The 25,905-nt window shown below is 44.6% G+C and overlaps 2 protein-coding genes across 2 annotated transcripts; one reads left to right on the forward strand and one right to left on the reverse strand.

The window, feature by feature from the left end:
- Window positions 1–3,613: 3,613 nt before the first annotated feature.
- Window positions 3,614–4,306, forward strand: LOC109784125 (putative F-box protein At1g47300). The gene has a single exon (XM_020342722.1). It carries the CDS (start codon window positions 3,614–3,616, stop codon window positions 4,304–4,306), a length of 693 nt encoding a protein of 230 aa, XP_020198311.1.
- An 8,367-nt stretch (window positions 4,307–12,673) lies between these two features.
- LOC109784130 (putative receptor-like protein kinase At1g80870) lies at window positions 12,674–15,130 on the reverse strand. Its single transcript, XM_020342726.3, has one exon. The coding sequence runs from the start codon at window positions 14,808–14,810 to the stop codon at window positions 13,008–13,010; it is 1,803 nt and encodes a 600-aa protein (XP_020198315.1). The 5' UTR covers window positions 14,811–15,130; the 3' UTR covers window positions 12,674–13,007.
- Window positions 15,131–25,905: the final 10,775 nt, after the last annotated feature.

The following is a 25,905-nucleotide window of genomic DNA, read 5'->3' on the forward strand; positions in this document are numbered from 1 at the left end:
CTTTCTTAGAAAACTACATTATTTTGATTTTTTTCTAGTTTTTGTTCTTTTTTTTTCTTAAAGAGTAATACAGAAGCCACTAATCCATTCTTTCTTGAAAACTTTGGTATTTTGACATTTTTAGTTTCATTTTATTTCCTTTTTAATGATAGTACCAATGCCACATTCATTCTTCGGGAAACTTCCTTTTTTTGAAAATTTAAAATATTACGCAACTTCTGTGTAAATTGTTTACAAAAAATTACGTATTTGATGTATAATTTTTCAGTTCATCTCCTCTTCAAGGAAAAGCAATGACACTAATTTTTTTTCATAGCAAACTTCATTATTTTAACTTTTATTTAATTTTCTTTCTTCTTTAAGGGTAATGCCAATACCACTAATTCATTCTTATTTGGGAACATATTTTTTCTCAAATTTCGCTATTTGTGCTTATTTTTGTACATTATAAAAAAGCACAAATTTTATGCAAATGCGTGCAATTTTTGCCATTTGTTTTACTTTTCTTTCTTCTTAAAGGTAATACCGATACATTCATTTTTCTGATTCGGAGAAATAGAGACACCATGGATTAAATACCAATGCAACTAATTCATTCTTTCTTTAGAAAACATCAATTTTTGCAAAGAAATGCACTATTAAATGTTTACTCTTGCATATTATAACAAAGCGTAGTTTATGTGTAAATTGTGTGCAAACTTTTTCATTATTTTGTTTAAGTTGTTTATATCATTATTTTCCTATTTAAAGGTAATATCAATGCAACAAATTCAGTCTTCCTTAAAAACTTGATTATTTTCATTTTATTTTAGTTTTTAATCATTTGTTTCTTTTGAAAGGGTTCTACCAATGCCCCGTATTTATTCTTCCTTAGTAAACTTCATTATTTTGATTTATTTAGTTTTTTATTTTCTTTCTTTTGAAAGGGTAATACAATGACATTAATTAATTATTTAATAGAAAACTTCATTATTTTGATTTTGTTTTAGTTTTTATGTGATTTTCCTTTTATGAAAGGGTAGTACCAATTCCACTAATTCATTCATTCATAGAAAACTTTATTATTTTGATTTGGTTTAGCGGTTTTCTTTTCTTTCTTTTTTAAGGGTAATATCAATGCCACTAATACATTCCTGCTTAGAAAACTTCTTTTTGTGAAAATTTGACTATTATATGTGTATCATTGCATATTATAAAAATGCGCAATTTATGTGTAAATTATGTGCAAATTTGGTTATTATTTGTTTTCGGGCAATCGATTGGCCCAAAAAAAATTCGGTCTCTCGTGTTTTTGCCTATGTATGCAGCATGCATGTTCTCATGTAGTCTTATCAATCTATCTAGCAAATCTCAAATTTGATTTTGTTTTAGTTTTTATTTCATTTTTCTTTCTTTAAAGGGTAATAGAAACGGCGGTAATTCATTATTCTTATAAAAAATTAGTTTAATTTCATTTCCTTTCTTTTGGAAGGATACAACCAATGCCATTAATTCATTCCTTCTTAAAAAACTTCATTTTCATGAAAATTTCGCTACTATATGCTTATTATTGCTTATCATAAAAAAAATATTTTTTCTAAATTATGAGCAAAAAAATTTATTGTTTGGTTTCGGTTTTTTTCATGGTCTTTCTTCTTGAAGGGTAATATCAATGTCACTTTATTTTTCCGTAGAAAAATTTCTTATTGTTATTTTTTGTTTCTATTTCATTTTTGTCTTCTTCCTTGTGGGTAATAGCAATGCTGGTAATTAATTCCTTTTTATGAAGTTTCATCTTTGCAAAATTTACACTATTGTATGCTTATTCTTGCATATTTTAAAAGAGCACAATTTTTGTATATTGTGGGCCAAAAAATTCATTGTTTGTTTTAGATTTTGTTCTCATTTTGTTCTTCTTGAAGGGTAGTATCAATGCCAGTTCATTCTTTGTTAGAAAACTTTATTCTTTTGATTTTGTTTTCTTTTATTTCTTTCTTTGAAAAGTTCATAATTTGATTTTTTTTTTCCTTGTTTTAAAGGGTAATATCGGTGCCACTAATTGATTCTTACTTACGAAACTTTCTTATTTTGATTTTCCATAGTTTCTGTTTCATTTTATTTCTTTTTTAGGGGCAATAACAATGCCGCTAATTCATTCTTTGTTAGAAAACTTCATTATTTTTGTTTTTATTTTATGTTTTATTTAAGGGTAATGTCAATGCCAATAATGCATTCCTTCTTCTAAAACCTTCATTTTTGTGACAATTCTACTATTATATGCTTATTCCTGCATAATATTGAAAATCATAATTTTTTGTGTAAATTGTATACGATATTTGTCACTGTTTGTCTTCTTATCTTTGTTTATGTTTTCTCTTCTTAATGATAATACCAAAGTCACTAATCATTCTTCTTTAAAATATTCATTATTTTATTTTTGTTCTATTGTTTATTTCATTTTCTTTATTCTTAAAATGTTAAACTAATGCATTGTTAAATAACGTACTCCTAGCTACATACATGTGCATGCGCCGATGTACAGTGACACGGACAGTGCATGCATGCGAAATGCAATGCATGGGTCGTAATGGCGGATGCATACATGTGCACGTTGTTCTGTATCTACCGCTCAATACATTAGTTTGTTCTACTATACTACCTCCCTCCGTCCCATAATATAAGAGCGTTTTTTACACTAGTGTGTAAAAAACGCTCTTATATTATGGGACGGAGGGAGTAGTTTACTCCTATCTACTCCCTCTGTTCGGAATTACTTGTCGTAGAAATGGATGTATCTAGACGTATTTTAGTTCTAGATACATCCAATTCCGAGACAAGTAATTCCGAACGGAGGGAGTAGCTAGCTAAGTGAAGCAACTAGCAGAGCCTATGTGACGTATATCCCTTTGCGAGGAAAAAGTGACTGACCCAAATTAGAATTCAGTCGATTGACACCTAGCCGGTGCATTGTTGAACACAGCACAAGAAGACGGTGTTCATCGTATTCCCTCCGTGTTTATTTAGTCCACATATTAGTTTTGGTCAAAGTCAAGCTTTGTAAACTTTGACAAAGTTTATAAAAAAAACTATGAACGTATGCAATAACAAATCAATACCATTAGATTTATTATTGAATGTACCTTCACATCATGTACATTTATTATGGTAAATTTTTATATTATTTTTTATAAACTTGGTCAAACTTTACGAAGTTTGACTTCAGTCAATTCTAATATGCAGAGTAAATAAAAACGAAGGGAGTACATGGTTGTATCTCGCGAGATGTAATACAGAACAAATTCTATTTTGGACGTTGGTTGGAAGTGTTGCATTTTCTTTTGACGATGCTGACGAGAGTGTTGTTTTTCTATCATGTATGTATGGACTATGGTAATATCGAGTATCGACAGCAATTAGACATTTGTATCCGAGTGCTCGTAGCCGTACGTGCTATTGGGCCAGGCCTGATTGATGGTAGGTTTTGGAAGCCTTGCCAGCCAAACCGGAAAGGAGTTCTTTTTTTTTTAGGATCACCGGAAAGGAGTTCTGACTTCTGACTCTATGCAACACGTTCGCCGCCGTAGCCGTCAAATACTCAAATCCTAGAGGAAGCCGACACAGAAAGACTCGGGCCATGGATCTCCCGGATGAGCTGCTCGCTGACATCCTCCACCGCCTCCCGCCGCGGGGAATCGCGGCGTGCCGGGCCGTCTGCAAGGGGTGGCGCGATGCCGTTGATGCTGCAGGGTTGCTGCTGGCCGTGGCGCCCCTCCTGCCGCGTCCCATGCGTGGCATCTTCGTCAACTTCTCCAGCATCCGCCACGACCGCCCCTACCTCTTCTCCCGCGGGCCGACGGTGAACCCCAGCGTCGCCCTCGACGCCTGCGCGCTCGACTTCATGCACCACCTGTGCCGCGGCTACCAAAGGGAGACCATCCTCGACCACCGCAACGGCCTCCTACTCTACATGAACGGTCTAAAGATATACGTGTGCAACCCCGCGACATGCCGGTGGGCGGAGCTTCCGCCGATGCCCTCTCGTTGGTCCAGCGCCGCGTACCTCGTCTTTGATCCCGTCGTGTCTCTGCACTACGACGTGTTCATCTTCCGAAATACGGGCAAGGGTAACACCCCACCATCTACATACATGATACCAGTGTACTCGTCGAAAACCGACCAGTGGGAGGAGTGGCCTTTTATCCGGGAAGGAGATGCTACTGCGATCACCATGGTGTCGGGTCAACTAGGAGATCCGAAGCGCCGTGGTGCCGTGTGCTGGCGTGGAGCACTCTACCTTCATTGTTGCAGCGGTCTTCTCACAAAGTAAATCGATCAGTAGCACAATTAGTTCATGACTATTTTTATCCCTCCATACACATTGTTCATAAACAATTTTTCATAATATGCTTAGGCTTTCATTGGACAAGAAGACTTATCTAGTCATCAAAATCCCAGAAATAACGATGATGCCTACTAGTCATGGGTACTCTATGGATAGCAGCAAGCCTAGAGTATATCTCGAGAAATCCGAAGAGGGAGTCTACTACACCACTATTTATCAGTGTCAATTCCAAGTATGGGTACTGCTCGAAGCATCATCTCCAATGCCCGAGTGGGTGTTAAAGCATTGGCCCCCTTCCCATCACATACTTACATATAGCTAAATTGGACAAAAAAATGTGCTGGCTGGGGGAGGGGGGCATTGGCCCCCTTCCCATCACGAACTATATTTTTTTAATACATGTTTAGGACATCCCAAAGTAGTGGAGCGCTACTTGAAGGATGTTAACATGAAATTTAATGGTCCGGCACGCCGCGACGCCCCGTGGGGCGTTCTTCCTGGCCATACTAGAGTGTTTTGCTGCGCCGATTCACCTCGGCGGCTCTTTCCGCAACGTGGCCGGGAAATGCGTCGCCGGAAGCCTAGGAGCTGCACTGGGAGGCGGCCCAGTGCTCCTCGTCGCGTGGCTCTTCCCCGGCGACCCGGTTCTCATTGCCGGGATGGCTCTTGGCCTCATGTCCATCCCGCCACTCCTCAGCTCGCACCCGCACCGCCTCGTCCGCACGGTTGCGTCCGCACTGTGCTGCAGATGCGTGCTGAGAGTGGCACTGTGGTGTCAGGGCGCGGTGCTATCGGAGCAAGACGGCACACTTTAACAAGTGCCGCCGGGGCCGCCTCCACTCCTCCTCCCGCGGCCATTCGTTCTCCCATCCTCCTCTCCGCAGCAAATCCTGTCAAATCCGCAGGAGCTCACTTCGATCCAAGGTAATTAATTGTCTGGTTCTTATCTGAGTAAATTTTTGTAGTTCCTCAAATGATGCTACTGCTTGCAAAGAAATGGTATGCACACCCATTTTCTTTTCGTTTTCTGGAGGTTGAAATATACTGCAATTTCGTGGTCTTTCTCAACCTTGGGGTTTTCCTTTACTTTGGTTTATTTATTTTTGTTTAGGCATCTTCTTGCAAACAAAATCGTCTATTTGCTTTGTTTCGTTTTTCAATTCCCGGGGATAGGTTGAATGGTTCAATGTAAAGGTCCTTCATCACTTTCCTCTCTTCCCTATCCATGAATCTTTGTGCTCTCTCTACAGTACATATCTTCCCTCTTTCCCTAGCAAGCAAAATGCTCTCTCTAGTCTGTGATGTGACCAATTGGGCATCACACCTCTCACTACCTATCTGACGATGCAATTTTTGGGGTTGACAAATCATAGGATTCAGGAATATCTTCTTTTCTGACCACAGTGTCAGCATCATTGTTAATTCCTGTTTACAACATTACTGCCTGTAATTTTGCGCAGAAAGTATAGTTTTGATTTCTAGTTCCATACAATTTCTCCTGTTCAAGGATAGAAAATATTACTCCGTTAGAGCTAACTAGAGAGTAAATCTTATTCATCATGCACAGCATCACTTTTGTGATCACAGTATCAGTATCATTATCAGTAAATCATATTTACAAAGTTACTACTCCTGCCTAAATATGGACACAAAATATATTCTTGATTCACACAAGATCTCACAGTCAAGGACAAAATGTATAACTCTGTTTGGGGACAGCTAGGAGACTAGAGAGTAAATCTTCTTAAATCATACACAGCATTGCTTTTGTGATCCCAGTATCAGTATCATCATCGATTCCTATATACAAAGTATAACTCTGCTCCTAGTTATGTACACCTTCCTTTCATTAATATACAAGATCTCCTAGTGAATGATAACATGTACTCCCTCCGTCCAGAAATACTTGTCCAAGGAATGGATGTATGTAGGTGTATTTTAGTTCTAGATACATCCATTTGTATCCATTTTTCCGACAAGTATTTCCGGACGGAGGGAGTATATAGCAGCTAGAGAGTAAATGTTCTTCATAGCTGAACCATTTCTTTTGTGACAGTTTGTTTGGTCATCCTGGAATCAAATTTTGTTTCCTGTCTTGGTACTACTAATACTACTTACTAATCATTGTTGTCCTTTTGATCTTGCTCAGGATGGACCTGCATGATGGAGAGACTGCTGCTGATCATTGCTGCTGATGAGTTGCGTGGAACCCCGTTGAAGATTTTTAGAATCCCCAAAAACCTAACAGAATAAAAGATACGGGGCTTTTAAGATCTAGAGGGGGAAAAATAGAAAAAATTCAAACTTAGTAATGGCGCACCATTTGCTAGGTGCGCCACTAGTAACAAAAAAAAATTGGTTTCGAATTCTTTTTTTGGAAAAAATGTTCAAAATATGATACGTAATATGACCGGGAAGTTTGAAATATTTTTTCAAAATTTCATCACACTCATGAACATGAACAAAGTCCTAGACATCAACAAGGTTTAATAGGATTGATATGATACATATATCAACAAGTGCCTGTTAAGTGAGCTGGTGCTGGGGTTGGATAGAACTGAGAAGTTAAGCGTGCTCGGGCTGGAGTAGTGTGAGGATGGGTGATTTTGACCATGGAGTGCGATTTGACTTGAGATTAAGCATATTGACCCAAGATTAAGAAAAAATTTCTAAAAAAAATTGAAAAAAAAATTTCTAAATTTTTTTGTAATGGCGCACCACTAAGTCAGATAGTAATGGCGCACTATGTGGTGCGCCACTATTATCTGAGATACTAATGGCGCACTAGAGGTGCGCCACCATTAATAGCAAAAACTGGTGCGCCACTAACAGCTTTTTTTCTAGTAGTGGTACTATATGGATAGTAGCAAGCCTAGAGTATATCTCGGGAAATCCGAAGAGGGAGTCTACTACACCACTATTTATCAGTGTCAAATCCAAGTATGGGTACTGCTCGAAGCATCATGTCCAATGCCCGAGTGGGTGTTAAAGCATCACTCCAACCTTGTGCCTTGTATTCAACGACACTACCATAGACAGTACTATGAAGGAGAAAAGGCCAACAAGCCATGCATCAGAGGAGATTGCGAATGGGAATTTATTGGTGGCAGCGTCCATGATTCAGAAGAGCAAGAAGGTAAAGCAAGGGAAGGTCAAAGATATTATTATATCTACACACACATAGACTTGTTGGGGTACCATCCATTCAAAGATATTGCCGTTTTGGGTATCAACAGTTGTGATGGATTTGCTTACTATTTGGATACTTGTGAGCTGCGGTACTTGGGATCAATAATGTCTCCAACAAGATGTCGTCGTTCTCAAGAGGCAACCATACAAGAATCGTTCATTTACACTCCATGCAAACATGACCTTCTTCCTAACCATGAAGAGTCAGCTGAGGAGTTATTTGAAGAGTCATTTATCAACATGTATTATCTAAATGATGCTTTGGACGGATGATCTGCTTCAGTCTGGTGATGATCCATGAGATATATGTACTAATAAAGTACTAAAGCAGCGTCAATTAATATGGATCGGCGGGAGGACTTGTTTTCCTCTCTATTTGGGATTGTCATGTGTAAATAAAAAAATATTGTTGCTCTATAATAATCTTTGCTTCTTCAAATAGTAATGTCGCCTACTCTGTTATCTTAAATATAAGCTAGACTATTAATTAGTCTACTACTTGATTCCAATGTTAATTTCAGTCTCCACTAAAAAATGTTAATTTCAGTCTAATTTATAGATAATACCACATGGGTTTTATGGTTAAAAAAGAGGATGCAAATGCATGGCCTAGCTTCCTCATCTCTCCGGCATTAAACAGACATGACTAGTAAATGATACAGATGATGCGTCGTTCAATGCTGGCTCCAGTGACCGGTTGTGTGCTCTCTAAACTGGCATGAATGAGGCGTGTGGAGTAGAAGTGCGGTCACGCGGGCGAGGGCGTTGGCAAGGGAGGTGTTTTTGGGTGGGACCCAGGTGTCAGATGCGTACCTGGCAACGGTACAGACAACCACAAAACCTCCCTCTGGTTTGCGTCCGGTTTTCAAAAAAAACATTCGGACGTGTCTGTTGATAAGTAGAGATCCACGTTGGAGTTGGATGACAAACTAGGTCAGGACATCTCAGTGTGAGGATGTTCTAAGAGCATCTCTAGCAAATCTCATATAAGTGGTCAAACCCGTAAAATAACCGCTTTTTACAGTTTCAGTCGAAAAAACGGACCCGAACAGACCCCTTAAAATTGTCCGACCTTAAAAGTTTTTACAGGGTCCTATGAACACAAACCCGAGACCCTCAAATCTTCAGTTTTGAAGGCAATTTTGCCAGGGCCCTGAATAGCGGTCAACGTTGGCAGTTGAGGAATCTCAGCTCCCGCCAACGCCTTGAAGCTCGCCGCCTGCAGTGACCGCACCGCCGCCGCTCGGCCGCCGCGCCCGCGGCCCGTCCGCCCCGGCCGCGCTAGCTAGCTGAATCGATGCGAGCAAGCTAGCTAGCTACGACGAACCGAACTGAGGAGTCCGGCCGCGCGCGCCCGGCCGCCGCCCGCGCGTCGTGGGTGTCCCGTGTCTCCCTTGTCCGTTTGTCCGCCGGCCTCTGTTCTGGCTGTGTCTTCCTCGTCCGCACGTCGGTCAGCGGTCGATTTCAAACTGCCATGCGGAAGAGGAAGAGGTATATTTAGAGAATATTCTTTTTTACAGGTTGATTATATGAGGTCTGTTTGGCCGCCGCCCACGCTAGCCCGTGAAACCGGTTTTCCGTGAATTGTAAAAGTGATACAAGGGTCCGCGATACGAGGGGTCTACTAGAGATGCTCTAAAGTTCTGCGTCAAGATGCCCAAACTAAAACCAAATATAGTGGAGGAAGAACTTTGTGCACGCGACCGCTGGCGGGTCCCGCAAGCACAGCGCATTTGTCCTGCAGCGGGAAGATGATTGCGGTGATTTCTCATTGCAAATGGCCTGTTGTGGGCGCAGATCTCAAGTGTATTGAAGGGGAGAGGTAGCGTGGGCACCCTACGATGTTCCTTCTCTCGCTGCAGCATGCATTTTGGCCCACCGTCGTGTACACCCCGCTGACCACGGTCCGAGCAGCGCCAACTACAGAGGAGCTGGTCAATCAAATACGGGAGATGGACATCATCTCGAAGAGCTGATGATATACTGATATCTTGCAGACAGAGCAACCGGTAGAATAATTGGTAGACAATAATAAAGGATTATTGCCTCACCAAACCGAGAGATTTGTCTAGTGCATGGCAGGGACATTTCACAGCCTAATCCGACCAAAGGGAGGCCATAAAATAGTGGAGATGGGCAGCACTACGAGCTGGAAAAGTCATGTGGGCTGGCGCTGGCAGGGAAATGGTAGGGCAGTGCCACACTGCCGCACCACACTACACATGGATGGAGTGCACAAGTCACCACACTAATCACCAACACCATTTGCCAACAATAATCTACCGATGCTGCAGATTTATGGTTTTTTAGGCCAAGTTTTGCATTTTTGGAGTCCATGAGTTGAAGCATGGGCTATGAACTGCAAAATAGGACATCTGAACTCAGGTGCGCTCCTACCCGTATTAATGGATTATGTTCATGCCAACGCTGTTCAGTTCAGACTTTGAAATGAATGTTGCGTGTGATCTTTCCGCCAAACATCAAATGGAAAAAAAATTGTTTTTTCTGTTTATTCATCAATAGAGTGTTCTATCTGATTAGGCGCCTGAATCGGTTGACACTGATTTGCAATAAGACCCATTATGTTAACCAAGTATTCAACTCATTTAAAATGCATTGGCGCAATGTTATCACATCTTTGTAGCACAGCGAAAAAATAGGACATTATTGTTGGATTTTATTCACACCAACGACGTTCAGTTCAGAATATGTAAGGAATGTTACGTGTGATCTTTCTCCTAAACATGTGAGGGAAAATGTTTTTTTTCTTATTCATCAAGAGAGTGTTTTATTCGATTAGGCACCTGAATCGGCTGTCTGTCAGGCTACTAGGCTACTGTTTTTCTGTTCTCTCGAATCTGTGAAGTAGGACATTGGTTTGCAATAAGACCCATTATGATAAGCGAGTATCAACTCATTTAAAATGCATTGGCGCAGTGTTACACGAGCTACTCTATTGAACAACATATAGATTAATTTTGTCTGCTAGAATAAGAAAAGGTGGTTATGAATTTATCGCATCCTTCGTAGCATAAAGATTTTTTTCCCCTTTTACGTAATAACTTCCTGTTGAAAGAGAGCTTTTATTCTTCTTTTCTTGCGAAAAAAAGACTCAGGTCTATTCTAAAAGTTCATCAGAAATATGATAGCACCAAATCATAATAAAAATTACACCAAGATCCATGCACCACTGAACGACCACTGCCGCCGCCAAATCGATCCGCCGATATGCGCTGTCATCACTCTCATGCGGTCATGCCGGAGGTAGACTGACGTTGTTGATGACAGCCACGAAATGGTAGAGTGGTGCCCCGCCGCACCACAGACCACACTACACATGGAAGCACTTTTTTTTGCGATGTACACATGGAAGCACTTTGAGTTCACAAGTCATCATACTAATCGCCGACACCACCTGTAAACAATAAACTACCGATGTTGGAGATTAAAGGCTAATTTTTTTTCGGGGGGGAAAGCCTATGTTAAAGGCTTTGGAGGCTAAGTTTTGCACTTTTGGAGTCTATGAGTTGAAGCCTGGAGTGTCAACTGCAAAAAGGCCGTCTAAACTCTATGTCCATACCAACGCCGTTTAGTTCATAATACGAAAGAATCCGTTTCAAAAAAAAATATGAAAGGAATATGGCGTTTTTCCTTTCCACTAAACATGTGGAAAAAACACTTTTTTTATTCAGCAAGAGAGGGTTCTATTTCTATCTGATTAGCGACCAAATCAACTGCCGGTGAGGCGCTGTTCTCCTATTCTCTCGCATCTATGAGGTAAAAAAAATCTATGACGTAAGACATTAATTTTCCAGCCTTTAAAAATCATTTATGATGTAAGATGTTCATTTCATAATATGAAAGAAACCGTTTCAATAAAATATATTTAAGGAATATGATATGTGATGTTTCCACCAAACATCTGTGGAAGAAAACATGTTTTTCTTATTCAAAAAGTGCGGTTATATCTAATTGGGGACCTGAATCAGACCAAATCGACTGCTTGTGAGGCTACTGTTCTCCTATTCTCTTGCATCTATGAAGTAAAAATTATCTATGACACAAGACGTTAATTTTGCAGCAAAATCAATTATGTATGTTGCATAATAAGCTCCTTTCAAAAGCATTGGAATATTACGCTTGCCACTCGTTATAGAAATTGAATTAATAAATGGAAAGAACCGGGTATTCTTTCATGAGCAAATGTGTATGAATATGGATGGAGGAAGGAAATAATTAGTTTTGATTTTAATTTTGAGTACCAAAAATGCATTTTTGCCTTTAATTTTCAGGGGAGGAAGAACGGAAGGGGTCAGAGTTGGTACCGAGAAGAAGATTCTTTTGACTTCACACAGCCTACTTGTGCTAATTTTTCGAGGTTCTGAGAAAATTAAGCATAAACTTTACCAAAAGGAAAGATCGAAGAGGGAAACACCAACCAACTATGTCACCAAGATAGCAACGATATGTGCCGGTCACTCCCGTCAAGTAGAAAAAAAAAAAGATGTGTGCCGGTCAGTATGAGCATGCTGAAACTTCTCGCGTGCATGAGCACACAGTTTCGAAACTGAAGCTTCACGTATGAACTCTACTCTAATTCTCAACTCTAATTAAATTGATAGCACCAGGTCTGAACTGAAAAAAAAAACTCGGTCCAAATCAAGAGAAACAAATCCAATCCAATCTTCCTCTTTGATCCAATGTTTGCAGCTGACCGTCTGGATAGAAGTCATTTTCTGATCAAGAGAGATAGAGACGAATCATAGTTGGCCATTTGTTTGGTATTTTTAGCACCAAGAGAGTACGCGATGCGCTTCCTTTTCTATGCCATCTGGTGGGTCTGGATGATGCAGCTAAATATACAAAGAGTTACACGCAATTACACACTGACTAGGATTCTTTCTATCTACTACTAACCAATCATAAACTTGCCCCCTCCCCTCTGATTTTCAGGGGGTGGGCCGCCTCCCCACCTATTAACCAATTAAATTAATCCTTTTTGTAAAACCTTGTAAATCGTTTGTAAGTGTAGCATTACTCGCACCGATGATGATGATGCCCACGTATTGCTGGCTAAACCCCTCGATAAAATATCTAATCCACTTGATTGCTCGGCTGGTTTATGTCTCCGTCTCTTAAGTGATTGATTGATAGAGACCAGACTTCAATTCAAACACTAAAGTACTACTGTTATTGATTCTTTTCCTGACATAAAACAACTCCTCTTTGATAGAGATTAGGGATAACTCTAACCAAGTCAGATACAGTACATTGTCAAGACATCCAATCCAATGTACTCCTACTACCAATCTTTTAGAACTATTGTCAAATGTGTTCTTGCATCTTGCAAGAAGCAAGATCAAATTGCTACAAAGAATTCCCTTGTTACGGAATTAAGCCAGGAATGAATTGCCCCTAAATTATGTGCAAGAACAATCAAATCACCCCAAATCTCCTTGCATAATTAGTGACCTCGTAGGGAGTAAAGTTACCATCGTCACCCAGTGGCGTCCTGCTGCGCCCGGTGCGACGACCGCGGGAACGGCCGCCGGAGTTGGGGCGACGGCGAGAACTCCACGGGCGCCGGCGGCAGCTCCATCTCGCCGGCGAGGATCTTGACAATGTCCGTGCTGTCCGGCCGGTGCTCCGGCTGCCGCTGCAGGCACATGAGCGCGAGCTGCGCGCAGAGCGTGGCCTGGCCCCTGTCGTAGGCGCCCTCCAGCCGCTCGTCCATGAGCTCCAGCACGTTGCCGGCGCGCGCGAGCTGCCGGCACCAGCTCACCAGGTTGGCCTTCTCCAGCTTCATCGGCGACGAGAGGATGTGGAGCGGCCGCCGGCCCGACAGGATGACCAGCACCAGCACGCCGAAGCTGTACACGTCAGCCTTCTCCAACGGGTCGCCCTCCGGCGCCACGTAGCACACCGTGCCGCGCATGCTCGTCGTCGTGCTCAGATCCCGGCTGAACAGGTCGCCGCTGTGGTGCACGTCGCCGCTGCCCGCGGACTGGCCGCGCCGCCGGCTCCTCTTCCGGCTCCTCCGGAAGCTCATGTCCTCCAGGGCGCTCCGTTTGGCGTTGCCGTCCCCGTTGACATTGCTGGTGTTCACGCTGCTCGACCGCAGCCACGGCTTGCCGGCGCCGCCCTTGCGCTGCTTGACGACGGTGCCGCCGGCTTTCTTGCTCATCTCCTCGAAGAACTCTTCCTTCCACCACTCCCGCATCTGGGTCGCCTCCTTCTTGTCGCCTGCGGCTCCTTTGCTGGCGCTGCTGTCGGCATTACCCGCGTTCTTATTGTCCTCGTCGGCGACGGAGGGTGAGTTCTTGAGGTCGCCGTCGTCGGCCCAATCCGGGTTCCTCTCCGGGCAGATTTGGCTGCCGATCCACTCGGCCACGTAGTCCCGTGGGTCGAGCTCGCCGCTGTCATCCTGCTTCACCTTCATCCACCACTCATTTCCCGGCGCTCTAGCCGGCGGACCGGGGTCATCCTTGGCGGAGGCAGCGGTCGAGAGGTCCAGGTCGCATGCCTCGCCGAGTTCTTGGCTCATGAAGTCGTCCCCGCCGGCGACGGGTCCAGTGTCAACGACGGCGTCGGGAGTCTTGAAGCGCGCGAGGCCAAAGTCCGCGACCTTGGCGCGGAAGTCGGCGTCGAGGAGGACGTTGCTGGGCTTGAGGTCCCCGTGCACGACCGGCGGCTGGCACTCGGCGTGGAGGAACGCGAGCGCGCGCGCCACGTCGCGGACGACTCCTCGCCGCTGCGCCCAGTCGAGGCAGCGGCCGTCCCCGAAGAGCGCGGCCTGGAGGGACCCCTGCGGCAGGTACTCGAAGACGAGCAGCAGGGGCCGGCCGTCGGCGCCGGAGCCGGCGTACCCGAGGAGGGACACGAGGCGCGGGGAGTCGGGCGGGAGGGAGGCGAGCACGTGGAGCTCGTGCGGCGAGGAGCAGGTCTTGACGGCGGCGAGGGAGGCGTCGGGGAAGGTGGCGAGGTAGACGGGGGAGGCGGCGCCGCGGCCGAGGAGGCGGGACGGGTGGAAGCCACCGGTGGCGCGGCTCAGCGCGCGGCGGGAGTAGCGGCGCAGCGGGCGCGCGGGCGGGGAGAAGGGCAGCGTGGGGCGACGGCGCCGGCGGCGGAGGTGGAGCGCCAGGAGGAGCGTGAGGAGGAGGAGCAGGAGCAGCCCTGCCGTGGCGGCGGTGGCGGTGGCTGCGAGGAGGAGGTGGCGGTGGTTGCTGGCGGCGTGGAGGGGTGGGGGAGGGGGAGGGGGGGTGGGTGGTGGCTGGGCCTGGAGGTGGCGGGAGGAGGGCATGGCTGCGCTGTGCCGGCGCAAGCGGCGGCTTGTGTCGGGGCGGGGCGGGTCACGGGTGGTGCCGTCGTGCGACGTCTAGTAGGCAGACAGCCAGCCAGCGAGGGCCCGTGGTTGCTGGCTTGAATTGTCCGCCATTTTTCTATTTGCTCTGCTCCTTCCTCTCTCCTTCTTCTTCTTCCTCTTGGATGGGTGGACGGAGGGAGAATTTTCCACCATGCGCGGTGGGAAGGGCACGAGGCAGCACACAATCCAACATTCTCCATTGCTTTTGCTTTTGCTCTGCTTTTGAGACCGGTGTTGTATTCCGTTCCGGTCAACCCCAGTTTTGATACTCGTATCCTACTATGTACTCACTCTGTATCGAAATATAAGATGTTTTTCGACGCTATTATATATATTTTGATACAGTCATAAAGAGCAAGTATTTTGCAGATGATGATGCACACTCTGCTCCCCCCACGGAAGGTCCGTAATTCATCATCAGTGTGGTAGCGACTCTAACGCGTCAACCCCATTTCACCGGTTCATTTTGGGTCAAGACGGACACAAAAGTCAGCCCAACGCCTCCGATCCAAATAAGATCCAAATAAACGTGCCTTCACTTTTCATCCATTAGGTGACCCATTTCATGCCCAAATTTGGGCATCATTTGCGTCGAGGCGGGATACGAGGGGGGGGGGGGCAGTCCATGGCACAAAGGTCATTCTCTTCCTCCCATCAACAGCAAGCACCCGGCCGGCCCCACCCAATCGCCAGCATACCACCCTGCAGCACGCCACCTTCCAACGTCGCCGCCACCACCGCCTCGCTGCCGGGCCACCGCAACTTCCCCCAACGTCGCCGTCAGCACCACCTCACCCCGGCACCCCCGGCCAGCTCCTTTGACGACGAAGCCACGCTCGTCTGACGCTGCCAGTTCAGCTACCTGGTCCAAGGGAGGCGCGCGGCTCTTCGCCGGCCTGCTTCTTCGACGACGCCCGCACACTGTTTGACGGTTTGCCCGCAAGGTACAAATGGACTCCGCCGACGAGTTCTTTTTCCATAATTTCATTTGCGACTCGGATGATTCTTCACCCGACGACGAGGAGATGGTGACTGCTGTGTTGATCGTCCATAATCACCTTAGTAGGCAGCGGCCGTTGTTCCGGGGCTTGATCCCGAGGCACACTCCGACGTTGAATCGCAACGTCGCAGCGGCCATTTCAACGTCGGAGCGTACAGTTCACCTAATTTCATCATCAAATGCTTGATGGGGAAACTGACATTCAGCTGCAAAATGATTTGGTTGAACATACGTGGGTTCACGTTGGCAACCAATAAATCTGTCTTTTTAAAATTTTATTTGAGACAATTTAGTTTTATTTAACTTGTAAATTATGATATATTTATTTAGCTTGTGAAGTGTGACATATTTGTTTGGTTGTGAAACTATGTAAAATGTTTTGCATTTTGTCTGAATTATGTATGAAAAACACAGCATGCCGGCCGTGAGGGCTAAAATGAGTCCGCGTTGCGCGTTGGACGCAAGGTCAATCCAAACACAAAAGAGGACGGACAAGGAACGACCGGCTGACTTAAACGGACAAAAAGATCATACAAAGAGCGCATGGTCCGTGCTCTTACAATTGTACCCCAAGCTTCGCAAGAGGCGTGTGAGCTGCACCGTTGGCGGGTAAGGCCAACTCCACCGCACGACCCTAATTTTATAACCGTTTTGTCCGGATTTTGTCCGTATGGGATGGAAATAGGAAGAACAAACGCCGGACAGAGGCCGGACAAACTCACTGCAGCCAACGCTGCTACCCCAATTTCACCCTATTTCACCAGCTGTCCGTCCTCGTCATTTCTTCGAACAGGTAGCAGGCATAGAGAACTTGACGCCGCCGCGGCCGCTCGTGCTCGTGCTCATGCACGCCGCCGCGGACAGGGGCCGCGTCGCTGAGCGCTTCACGGCCACGACGCTGCCGTACGCCGTGCCGCAGCCGCCCTTGCCGAGCATCTCCGCGGACGCGCGCAGCAGCTCCTCCAGCTCGAACGCGGTGGCCGTGAAGCAGCTCCTCTCCGCGGACGCGCGCAGCAGCTCCTCCAGCTCGAATGCGGTGGCCGTGAAGCAGCTCCTCTCCGCGGACGCGCACAACAGCTCCTCCAGCTCGAACTCTCCCTTGCCGTGCCGCAGCCGCCCTTGCCGAGCATCTCCGCATGACGCCGGACAGGTCGTTGGACGAGAGGAGGCGGTACAGCCGGTAGAGCTTGCCCAGCGAGGGCGGGATGGCGCCAGAGAGCGCGTTGCGCGAGAGGAAGAGCAGCTTGAGCCCTTGGAGCGGCGAGAGGTCCGGGACGGCGCCGGAGAGCCGGTTCCCCTTGAGGCTGAGCATGCGGAGGCCGTCGAGCCGGGCCAGCGCCGGGAGCGCGTCGGCGCCGGACAGGCCGAGCGCGTCGGGCCAGGCCGTCGTGCCGCCGCAAGGGGACGGGCTGGCGGACGCGTTCCAGGTGGCCAGCGCGCCGGAGCGATCCGCGGCGAGCCGGAAGTCCGCAAGCGCGGCGATGTCGCCCTCCAGTGAGCCGGCATTGGCGCCGCAGGCAAGCAAGACGGCGAGCAGTCGCAACAGCAGCAAAAGAGAGAGTGACAGGTGGGGTCGAGGGCGGACACAAACGGACGACGAGGACGCGAAGACGTCCGCTTTGGCCCCAAACCGGGAGCAACTTTGGTCTGGAAATAGGGCAAAAGCGGACACAGACAGGACAAAACATCCGTATGCTCTCATGCGTTGGGTCATTCGGTTTATTCGTTTTACCCCAAACGGACACAAACGGACGATTTGGGGTCGATTTGGATCGTGCGGTGGAGTTAGCCTAAAAGACCAGAGTCTCGTCTGCACATCCAAATCATCCTTGAGGCCCATGGCAATGGCATATCTTGAGTACTCTTGTACTTCCTCCGTTTCTAAATATAAGTCTTTGTAAAGCTTTCATTATGAATCACATATGTATATAGATGCATTTTAAGTGTAGATTCATTCATTTTGCTCTATATGTAGTTCATCTAATGGAATCTCTACAAAGACTTATATTTAGAAACGGTGGGAGTAGATGCCATCTGCAAAAGCTGGGAGCCTGTCTATCTCGATGCATATTCTAATGGTCCCCAGCCCGTCTCTGCGAGATCCACATCCTGCATGGAGTTCGGCACCGAAAGCCTCAGACAAATGGTCAGTTCGTCCAGCTTTACAGGCCACCACGTTAAGCTTCAGCGTACCACGCGCCACCTGCCTTGCACATGGATCAAAAGCTTTAAACCACTAAACCTCCTAAGCGCGCCTTCAACGTGGATCATCAAAGCACCCACAAACGTTTGGATTGAGGCGCCCGAACACTATTAGCCACCCAATGACAATCATCAAACCAGGTTAAATCGGTCTGAACGTTTGAAATCCCACGGACCCATTCGCAATCAATGGAGCTCTAGAGGAGTCCGGACGTCCGCCATCGTCGGACTCCGACACTCCAGACCCGTCCCCGAAACCCTCTTCAGGCGGTTCTAGAGCATGTGTCAGAAGCCTACTCCGGCTATCCACATTCAAAATTTGACGCTCCAGAGGACGGGGCGTCGACCCGTTGGCTGGGCAGCTGAGGTTGCTGCCAGCCCACTCGAGTTCGAGTCCCGGCATAGACGCACGGTGCTCGCGGAGTTTCTCCTATAAAAAAAATGCCAACAAGGGTTAGCTTTTGGGTTGGTCTCATTTTTTTAGAATTTGACGCTCCATAAACTTAGATTTTAGAGCCATCGTGTTACATGTCAAATGGAGGCAACATATTGGATCAATTTTAGGGCCATGTAGGTGTTTATGTTGACTTCTTGTTGTGACCAGCAGTACTAATTGTTAGCATGGTCTTTAGAATGCCCTTTTTACGAGGATGCAGCACAAAAGAAATTCCCCCCTAAAGCAGTACTAGCAATTGTTGTCATGGTCTTTATAATGCTTCTTTCTACGAGGATGCACGACAAAATAAATTTTCAGCAACAATATTATAATTAGATTTTAGATATTCTCATGAAAGACCATTTCAGCATTACATTTGGTTGTTTATTTTTTCCTTAATCAAAATTTCCCCACAATGGCCACAACATGTATATAATGATAGAGATACATTCTGATAGTATTATGAGTTGTGGAGGATAAAGCTCATTACCTGATATCTTAGTTATATCGGCTAAATTGCAATGGGTCCAAATGAGGTGGCTTGAGTTACAAAATAATTGGAGATGAAGCAAGAAGACAACAAATCTACTATATCACTAAGCTCCCTAGAGTTGGAGGCCTCTCATTAAATTGAGGTCATCAATTTGAAATTGGCTCACTGATTTTGACCAAGTCAACAATCTCTCACTCAATTCTTTTAATTGAGAATGCTCTATAATTTTGGACCTCTCTTATTCAAATGAGAAATTCAATATTGAATTTGGTTCATGATTTTGACTTGGTCAACAATTTTCAAATCAATCTAAAGCAACAGGGCAATAAAACCATAACAATCCCGCGCACCCTCACCAATTAGAAAAAAGAAGCGCCAACATTTGATACTGTAGCATCAATATAGTACATGCAGTCATCGACGCAGAAAATTTCTCCACATAAATATAAGTTGATTAGCAGACAAACAAAATCACACCACGAAAAGAATCATCAAAACACCACATCATATGAATAAAAAAACACACACTCCATCATCGTCCTGGTTTATTGGCCCCCTACGCATTTTGTGCTAAATTTTGAATTTAGATTTAACTAACAGAATGTTAATGCATGTCACCAAAAATAGCATCATTGAAAACTATGTACAAATATGAATCCAAGGATATAATTTTTGGTCACATGCATTCATATTTCGTTAGTTAAATGTACGGTCAAATTTTACACAAAATACAAAGGGAACCAATAAAACAGGACGGAGGTAGTATTAATTTATGGAAAAGTCAAATTCTTTTAACTTCGACCAAGTTCAGAGCCAAAAATATCAACATCCACAATACTAAGTAAATGAAATATGATAATTCATTTCATGATGAATCTAAAAATCTGATTTGATATTATGGATATTGATATATTTCCACACAAATGTTGTTAAACTTAAAGAGGCTTGACATTTCAAAAAACTAATACACCATATATTTTGAAATAGATGGAGTAAAAAAAAATGAAAACCCAATGACATTAATGACGCAGCAAAGCGCGCCCAACTCTTCTAGTATATTAGGCAAACCTGAAGGTTTTCAAGAGAGCTAACACGTGTTCTCATAATCCAACTCTCTACCCAATAAGTATAGAATGTAGCTGCTTTCTCTTGTTGTCTGTCATCCCACATAATACACATAAATAGGGAGATTTCCTGATAATGAGTAGATGTATACTTTTAGGATTTTGGAAATGATTTCACCTGCATTGTCGATGGCAGTTGATGTTGCTACTGGTTCACGATGTGTTGTTTTGTGTGCACTTGCTATTGGTCGTTAAAAGATTGGCTATGCATGGCTTAGTTTTAGCCTTCGGCTCGCTTAACTTTGAACATAGTACAAGGAACACCAGAAGTAAAATATATATCTAGGTCCGTAGACCACCTAGCGACGACTATGACTAGCACTGGAGCGAGCCGAAGGTGCGGCGCCGTCTTCGCCCCTCCCTCACTAGAGCCGGGTGTTAGTGTCAAAACCGGCAGATCTTGGGTAGGGGGTCCCAAATTATGCGTCTAAGGATCGATGGTAACAAGCTTAAGGGACAATAGGGACACGATGTTTACCGAGGTCCGGGCCCTCTTAAAGGAGGTAAAATCCTACGTCCTGCTTGATTGTATTCGAAGAGTATAGGGGTTACAAGAGTTGATCTATCTCGAGATCGTAATGGCTAAACCCTAGCCATCTAGCCTATGATTATTCTGATAGCCTCTACAGACTAAACCCTTCGGTTTATATACACACCGGAGGGGCCTAGGGTTGTATAGAGTTGACTTGTAGAGGAAGGAAATATTACACCTGGACACCAAACTTGCCGTTCTACACACATAGGAGTCCTACCCGGACACAGGGGATAATCTTCTGCTTTGTCTTCACGGCCCATCAGTCCGGCCCATATCAAATAGTCCGAACACCCGAGGACCCCCTAGTCCAGGACTCCCTCAGTAGCCCCTGAACCAGTCTTCAATGACGAGGTGTTTTGCATGTGAATTGTCTTCTGCATTGCAACGTGGGTTCCTTCTTCCGAATACTTTAGGTTGACTTCCTACATAAAGGGATAGTGTCTGGCTCTGCATAATCAATACAACCCTTAGCCAAGAAGGTGGGGCATTCAAATAGGAACAATGTCTTTACTGACAACTTTTTTGGCGAAGCGTCACACTTGACCTTTCAACACTTCGAACCGTTTTCACGCTCCTCGCTTCGTGTTTCGAGACTTAGCCTCCATTGGCACGTCTTGTCAAAACAGAGATCGTGCCCAGCCCATTACAGAATTCTCATCAATATGGTTTGGGTAATCCAAGCACACCTTACGCACGATCTTGTTGGGAACAGGCGAGTTTTATTGCTGAAGAGGGGTGAAAACCCACAAGTATAGGGGATCACAACAATTTTCGAGGGTAGAGTATTCAACCCAAATTTATTGATTCGACACAAGGGGAGCCAAAGAATATTCTCAAGTATTAGCAGCTGAGTTGTTAATTCAACCACACCTGGATAACTTAGTATCTGCAGCAAAGTATTTAGTAGCAAAGTAATATGGAAGTAACGATAACGGTAGCAAAAGTAATATTTTTGGGTTTTGTAGTGATTGTAACAGTAGCAACGGAAAAGTAAATAAGCGAAGAACAATATGTGAAAAGCTCGTAGGCATTGGATCGGTGATGGAGAATTATGCCGGATGTGGTTCATCATGTAACAGTCATAACATAGGGTGACACAGAACTAGCTCCAATTCATCAATGTAATGTAGGCATGTATTCCGAATATAGTCATACGTGCTTATGGAAAAGAACTTGCATGGCATCTTTTGTCCTACCCTCCCGTGGCAGCGGGGTCCTAGCGGAGACTAAGGGATATTAAGGCCTCCTTTTAATAGAGTACCGGACCAAAGCATTAACACATAGTGAATACATGAACTCCTCAAACTACGGTCATCACCGGGAGTGGCCCCGATTATTGTCACTTCGGGGTTGCCGGATCATAACACATAGTAGGTGACTATAGACTTGCAAGATAGGATCAAGAACTCACATATATTCATGAAAACATAATAGGTTCAGATCTGAAATCATGGCACTCGGGCCCTAGTGACAAGCATTAAGCATAGCAAAGTCATAGCAACATCAATCTCAGAACATAGTGGATACTAGGGATCAAACCCTAACAAAACTAACTCGATTACATGATAGATCTCATCCAACCCATCACCGTCCAGCAAGCCTACGATGGAATTACTCACGCACGGCGGTGAGCATCATGAAATTGGTGATGGAGGATGGTTGATGATGACGACGACGACGGATTCCCCTCTCTGGAGCCCCGAACAGACTCCAGATCAGCCCCCCGAGAGGTTTTAGGGCTTGGCGGCGGCTCCGTATCGTAAAACGCGATGAATCCTTCTCTCTGATTTTTTTCTCCCCGAAAGTGAATATATGGAGTTGGAGTTGAGGTCGGTGGAGCGTCAGGGGGCCCACGAGGCAGGGGGGCGCACCCAGGGGGGCAGGCGCGCCCCCACCCTCGTGGACAGGGTGTGGGCCCCCTGACGTGGATTCTTCTTCCAGTATTTTTAATATTTTCCAAAAATATGTTCTGTGGAGTTTCAGGTCATTCCGAGAACTTTTGTTTCTGCACATAAATAACACCATGGAAAGTCTGCTGAAAACAGCGTCAGTCCGGGTTAGTTCCATTCAAATCATGCAAGTTAGAGTCCAAAACAAGGGCAAAAGTGTTTGGAAAAGTAGATACGACGGAGACGTATCAACTCCCCCAAGCTTAAACCCTTTCTTGTCCTCAAGCAATTCAGTTGATAAACTAAAAGTGATAAAGAAAAACTTTTACAAACTCTGTTTGCACTTGTTCTTGTAAATATGTAAAGCCAGCATTCAAGTTTTCAGCAAAGATTATGACTAAACACATTCACAATAACTCTTAGGTCTCATGTTTACTCATATCAATGGCATAATCAACTAGCGAGCAATAATAATAAATCTCGGATGACAACACTTTCTCAAAACAATCACAATATGATATAATAAGATGGTATCTCGCTAGCCCTTTCTGAGACCGCAAAACATAAATGCAGAGCACCTTTAAAGATCAAGGACTGACTAGACATTGTAATTCATGGTAAAAGAGATCCAGTCATAGTCATACCCAACATAGATTAATAGTAATGGATGCAAATGACAGCAGCGCTCTCCAGCTAGTGCTTTTAATAAGAGGGTGATGACTCAACATAAAAGTAAATAGATAGGCCCTTCGCAGAGGGAAGCAGGGATTTGTAGAGGTGCCAGAGCTCGGTTTTAAAGCAGAGATCAATAATATTTTGAGCGGCATACTTTCATTGTCAACATAACAACCAAGAGATGGCGATATCTTCCATGCTACACACATTATAGGCAGTTCCCAAACAGAATGGTAAAGTTTATACTCCCCCTCCACCAACAAGCATCAATCCATGGCTTGCTCGAAACAACGAGTGCCTCCAACTAGCAACAGCCCCGGGGGAGTTTTGTTTGCAATTATTTTGATTTGATTTGCATAAAGCATGGGACTGGGCATCCCGGTAACCAGCCATTTTCTCGTGAGTGAGGAGCGGAGTCCACTCCTCTTGAGAATAACCCGCCTAGCATGGAAGATATGGACAACCCTAGTTGATACATGAGCTATTCGAGCATACAAAACAGAATTTCATTTGAAGGTTTAGAGTTTGGCACATACAAATTTACTTGGAACGGTAGGTAGATACCGCATATAGGAAGATATAGTGGACTCATATGGAATAACTTTGGGGTTTAAGGGATTGGATGCACAAGCAGTATTCCCGCTTAGTACAAGTGAAGGCTAGCAAAAGACTGGGAAGCGACCAACTAGAGAGCGACAACAGTCATGAACATGCATTAAAATTAATGAACATTGAGTGCAAACATGAGTAGGATATAATCCACCATGAACATAAATATCGTGAAGGCTATGTTGATGTGTTTCAACTACATGTGTGAACATGTGCCAAGTCGAGTCACTTAAATCATTCAAAGGAGGATACCACCCCACTACACCACATCACAACCATTTTAATAGCATGTTGGCACGCAAGGTAAACCATTATAACTCATAGCTAATCAAGCATGGCATAAGAAACTATGATCTCTAATTGTCATTGCAAACATGTTTATTCATAATAGGCTGAATCAGGAATGATGAACTAATCATATTTACAAAAACAAGAGAGGTCGAGTTCATACCAGCTTCCCTCATCTCAATCAGTCCATCATATATCGTCATAATTGCCTTTTACTTGCACGACCGAACGATGTGAAAATAATAAGAGTGCACGCATTGGACTAAGCTGGAATCTGCGAGCATTCAATAAACCAGAAAAGACAAGGCAATATGGGCCCTTGGTTAAATCAACAACAATGCATATAAGAGCCACTTCAACAATTTAATCATGGTCTTCTCCAATCGACCCCCAAAGAAAAGAAAAGAAATAAAACTATTTACACGGGAAAGCTCCCAACAAGCAAAAGAAGAATGGGAATTTTTTTGGGTTTTCTTTTTAATTATTACTACTACAGCAAGAAAGTAAACTAGCTAAAAGCTACTACTAATTTTTTTGGTTTTTTCTTAAGGTTTTTCAAACACACAAGAAGAAAGCAGGAAAAATAAAATAAACTAGCATGGATATTACAATGAAGAAGTATGAGCACCGACATCTAGCAATGAGTGTGTGTGAACATAAATATAATGTCGGTGAGAAATACGTACTCCCCCAAAGCTTAGGCTTTTGGCCTAAGTTGGTTTATTGCCACGGATGGCCTGGCGGATATCCATAGTTGTAGCCGGGGTCGTACTGAGATGAAGAAGACTCTGATTGCCACTGGTTGGCAATCATCTCCGGATCCCACTGGTAATTAGACTGCCGTGGAGGTTCAAATTGTGGTCCCGGCTCCGTGACTGATGTAGGGTTCCGGTAGGCGTGAATGGCCGCCAGTGGAACGAGATACGGACCCGCAGATAAATCAAACAAGGAAGGAGCAGGCAAGGTAATAGTCTCAGGGTGATGTTTATCAAAGAAAAATTTGTATTTAAGCGCCCCTTCCCTATTCTTAACAATAAAGTCATGCGCTACCATACTCTTATAATCTAAATAAACAATGGGCAGCAATTTTTCTTCTTTTTCATAGTGCCTAATGGGTAAGTTAAAATGTGCTGCTAGGCGTGAAGCATAGATACCTCCAAAGATGGGACCCTTTGTTCGGTTCAGACTTAACCGTTTGGCAACAATACCGCCCATACTAACAGTATTATCACAGAATAAACCATGGAACAAAATGATAATATCAGGAACACTAAGGTTTCCACAGTTTCCGCGACCAATTAAGTAACGACTAGCAAATATGGCAAGTAGCGTAAAACAGGAAAATGTATGCTAGTGGTTCTTGCATCGGAAACCTTCCTGGTTTCCCCCACAGTAATAGTGTCAATAAACCCGTCCACATCTTTACGATGTGGTTCATCTAAACTACCCTCGAAAGGTATTTTGCAAACCTTGCAAAATTCATCTAGTGACATCTTCTTAACCACATTATATAAATGAAACTCTACTGAAGGAGGTGATTCCTTAGGATAATAGTAGAAGTTTTGCACAAAAGTATTGGTGAGTAAGAGATACTGTTCGCGTTGGTCGCAGAGGAAGTCGGTGAGGCCTGCATTCTCGGGCAATTCATAAAAATCATCATAAATCCCGGCTGCTCTCAAGAAATCATTGGAAGGCCATTCACACGGCCGGACCTCCGCGGTGCGAGGCAAATTATATTTGGGCCTCCGTGCTTCTTCACTTTGCTTTTCCTTCGAGCTTCG

The sequence above is a fragment of the Aegilops tauschii genome, chromosome 1, assembly GCF_002575655.3.
Source record: "Aegilops tauschii subsp. strangulata cultivar AL8/78 chromosome 1, Aet v6.0, whole genome shotgun sequence".
NCBI lineage: Eukaryota > Viridiplantae > Streptophyta > Magnoliopsida > Poales > Poaceae > Aegilops > Aegilops tauschii.

Bases quoted from the DNA above. Each gene is read 5' to 3' on its own strand.
- LOC109784125 (XM_020342722.1), top strand. From the start codon at position 3,614: ATGGATCTCCCGGATGAGCTGCTCGCTGACATCCTCCACCGCCTCCCG.
- LOC109784130 (XM_020342726.3), bottom strand. From the start codon at position 14,810: ATGCCCTCCTCCCGCCACCTCCAGGCCCAGCCACCACCCACCCCCCCT.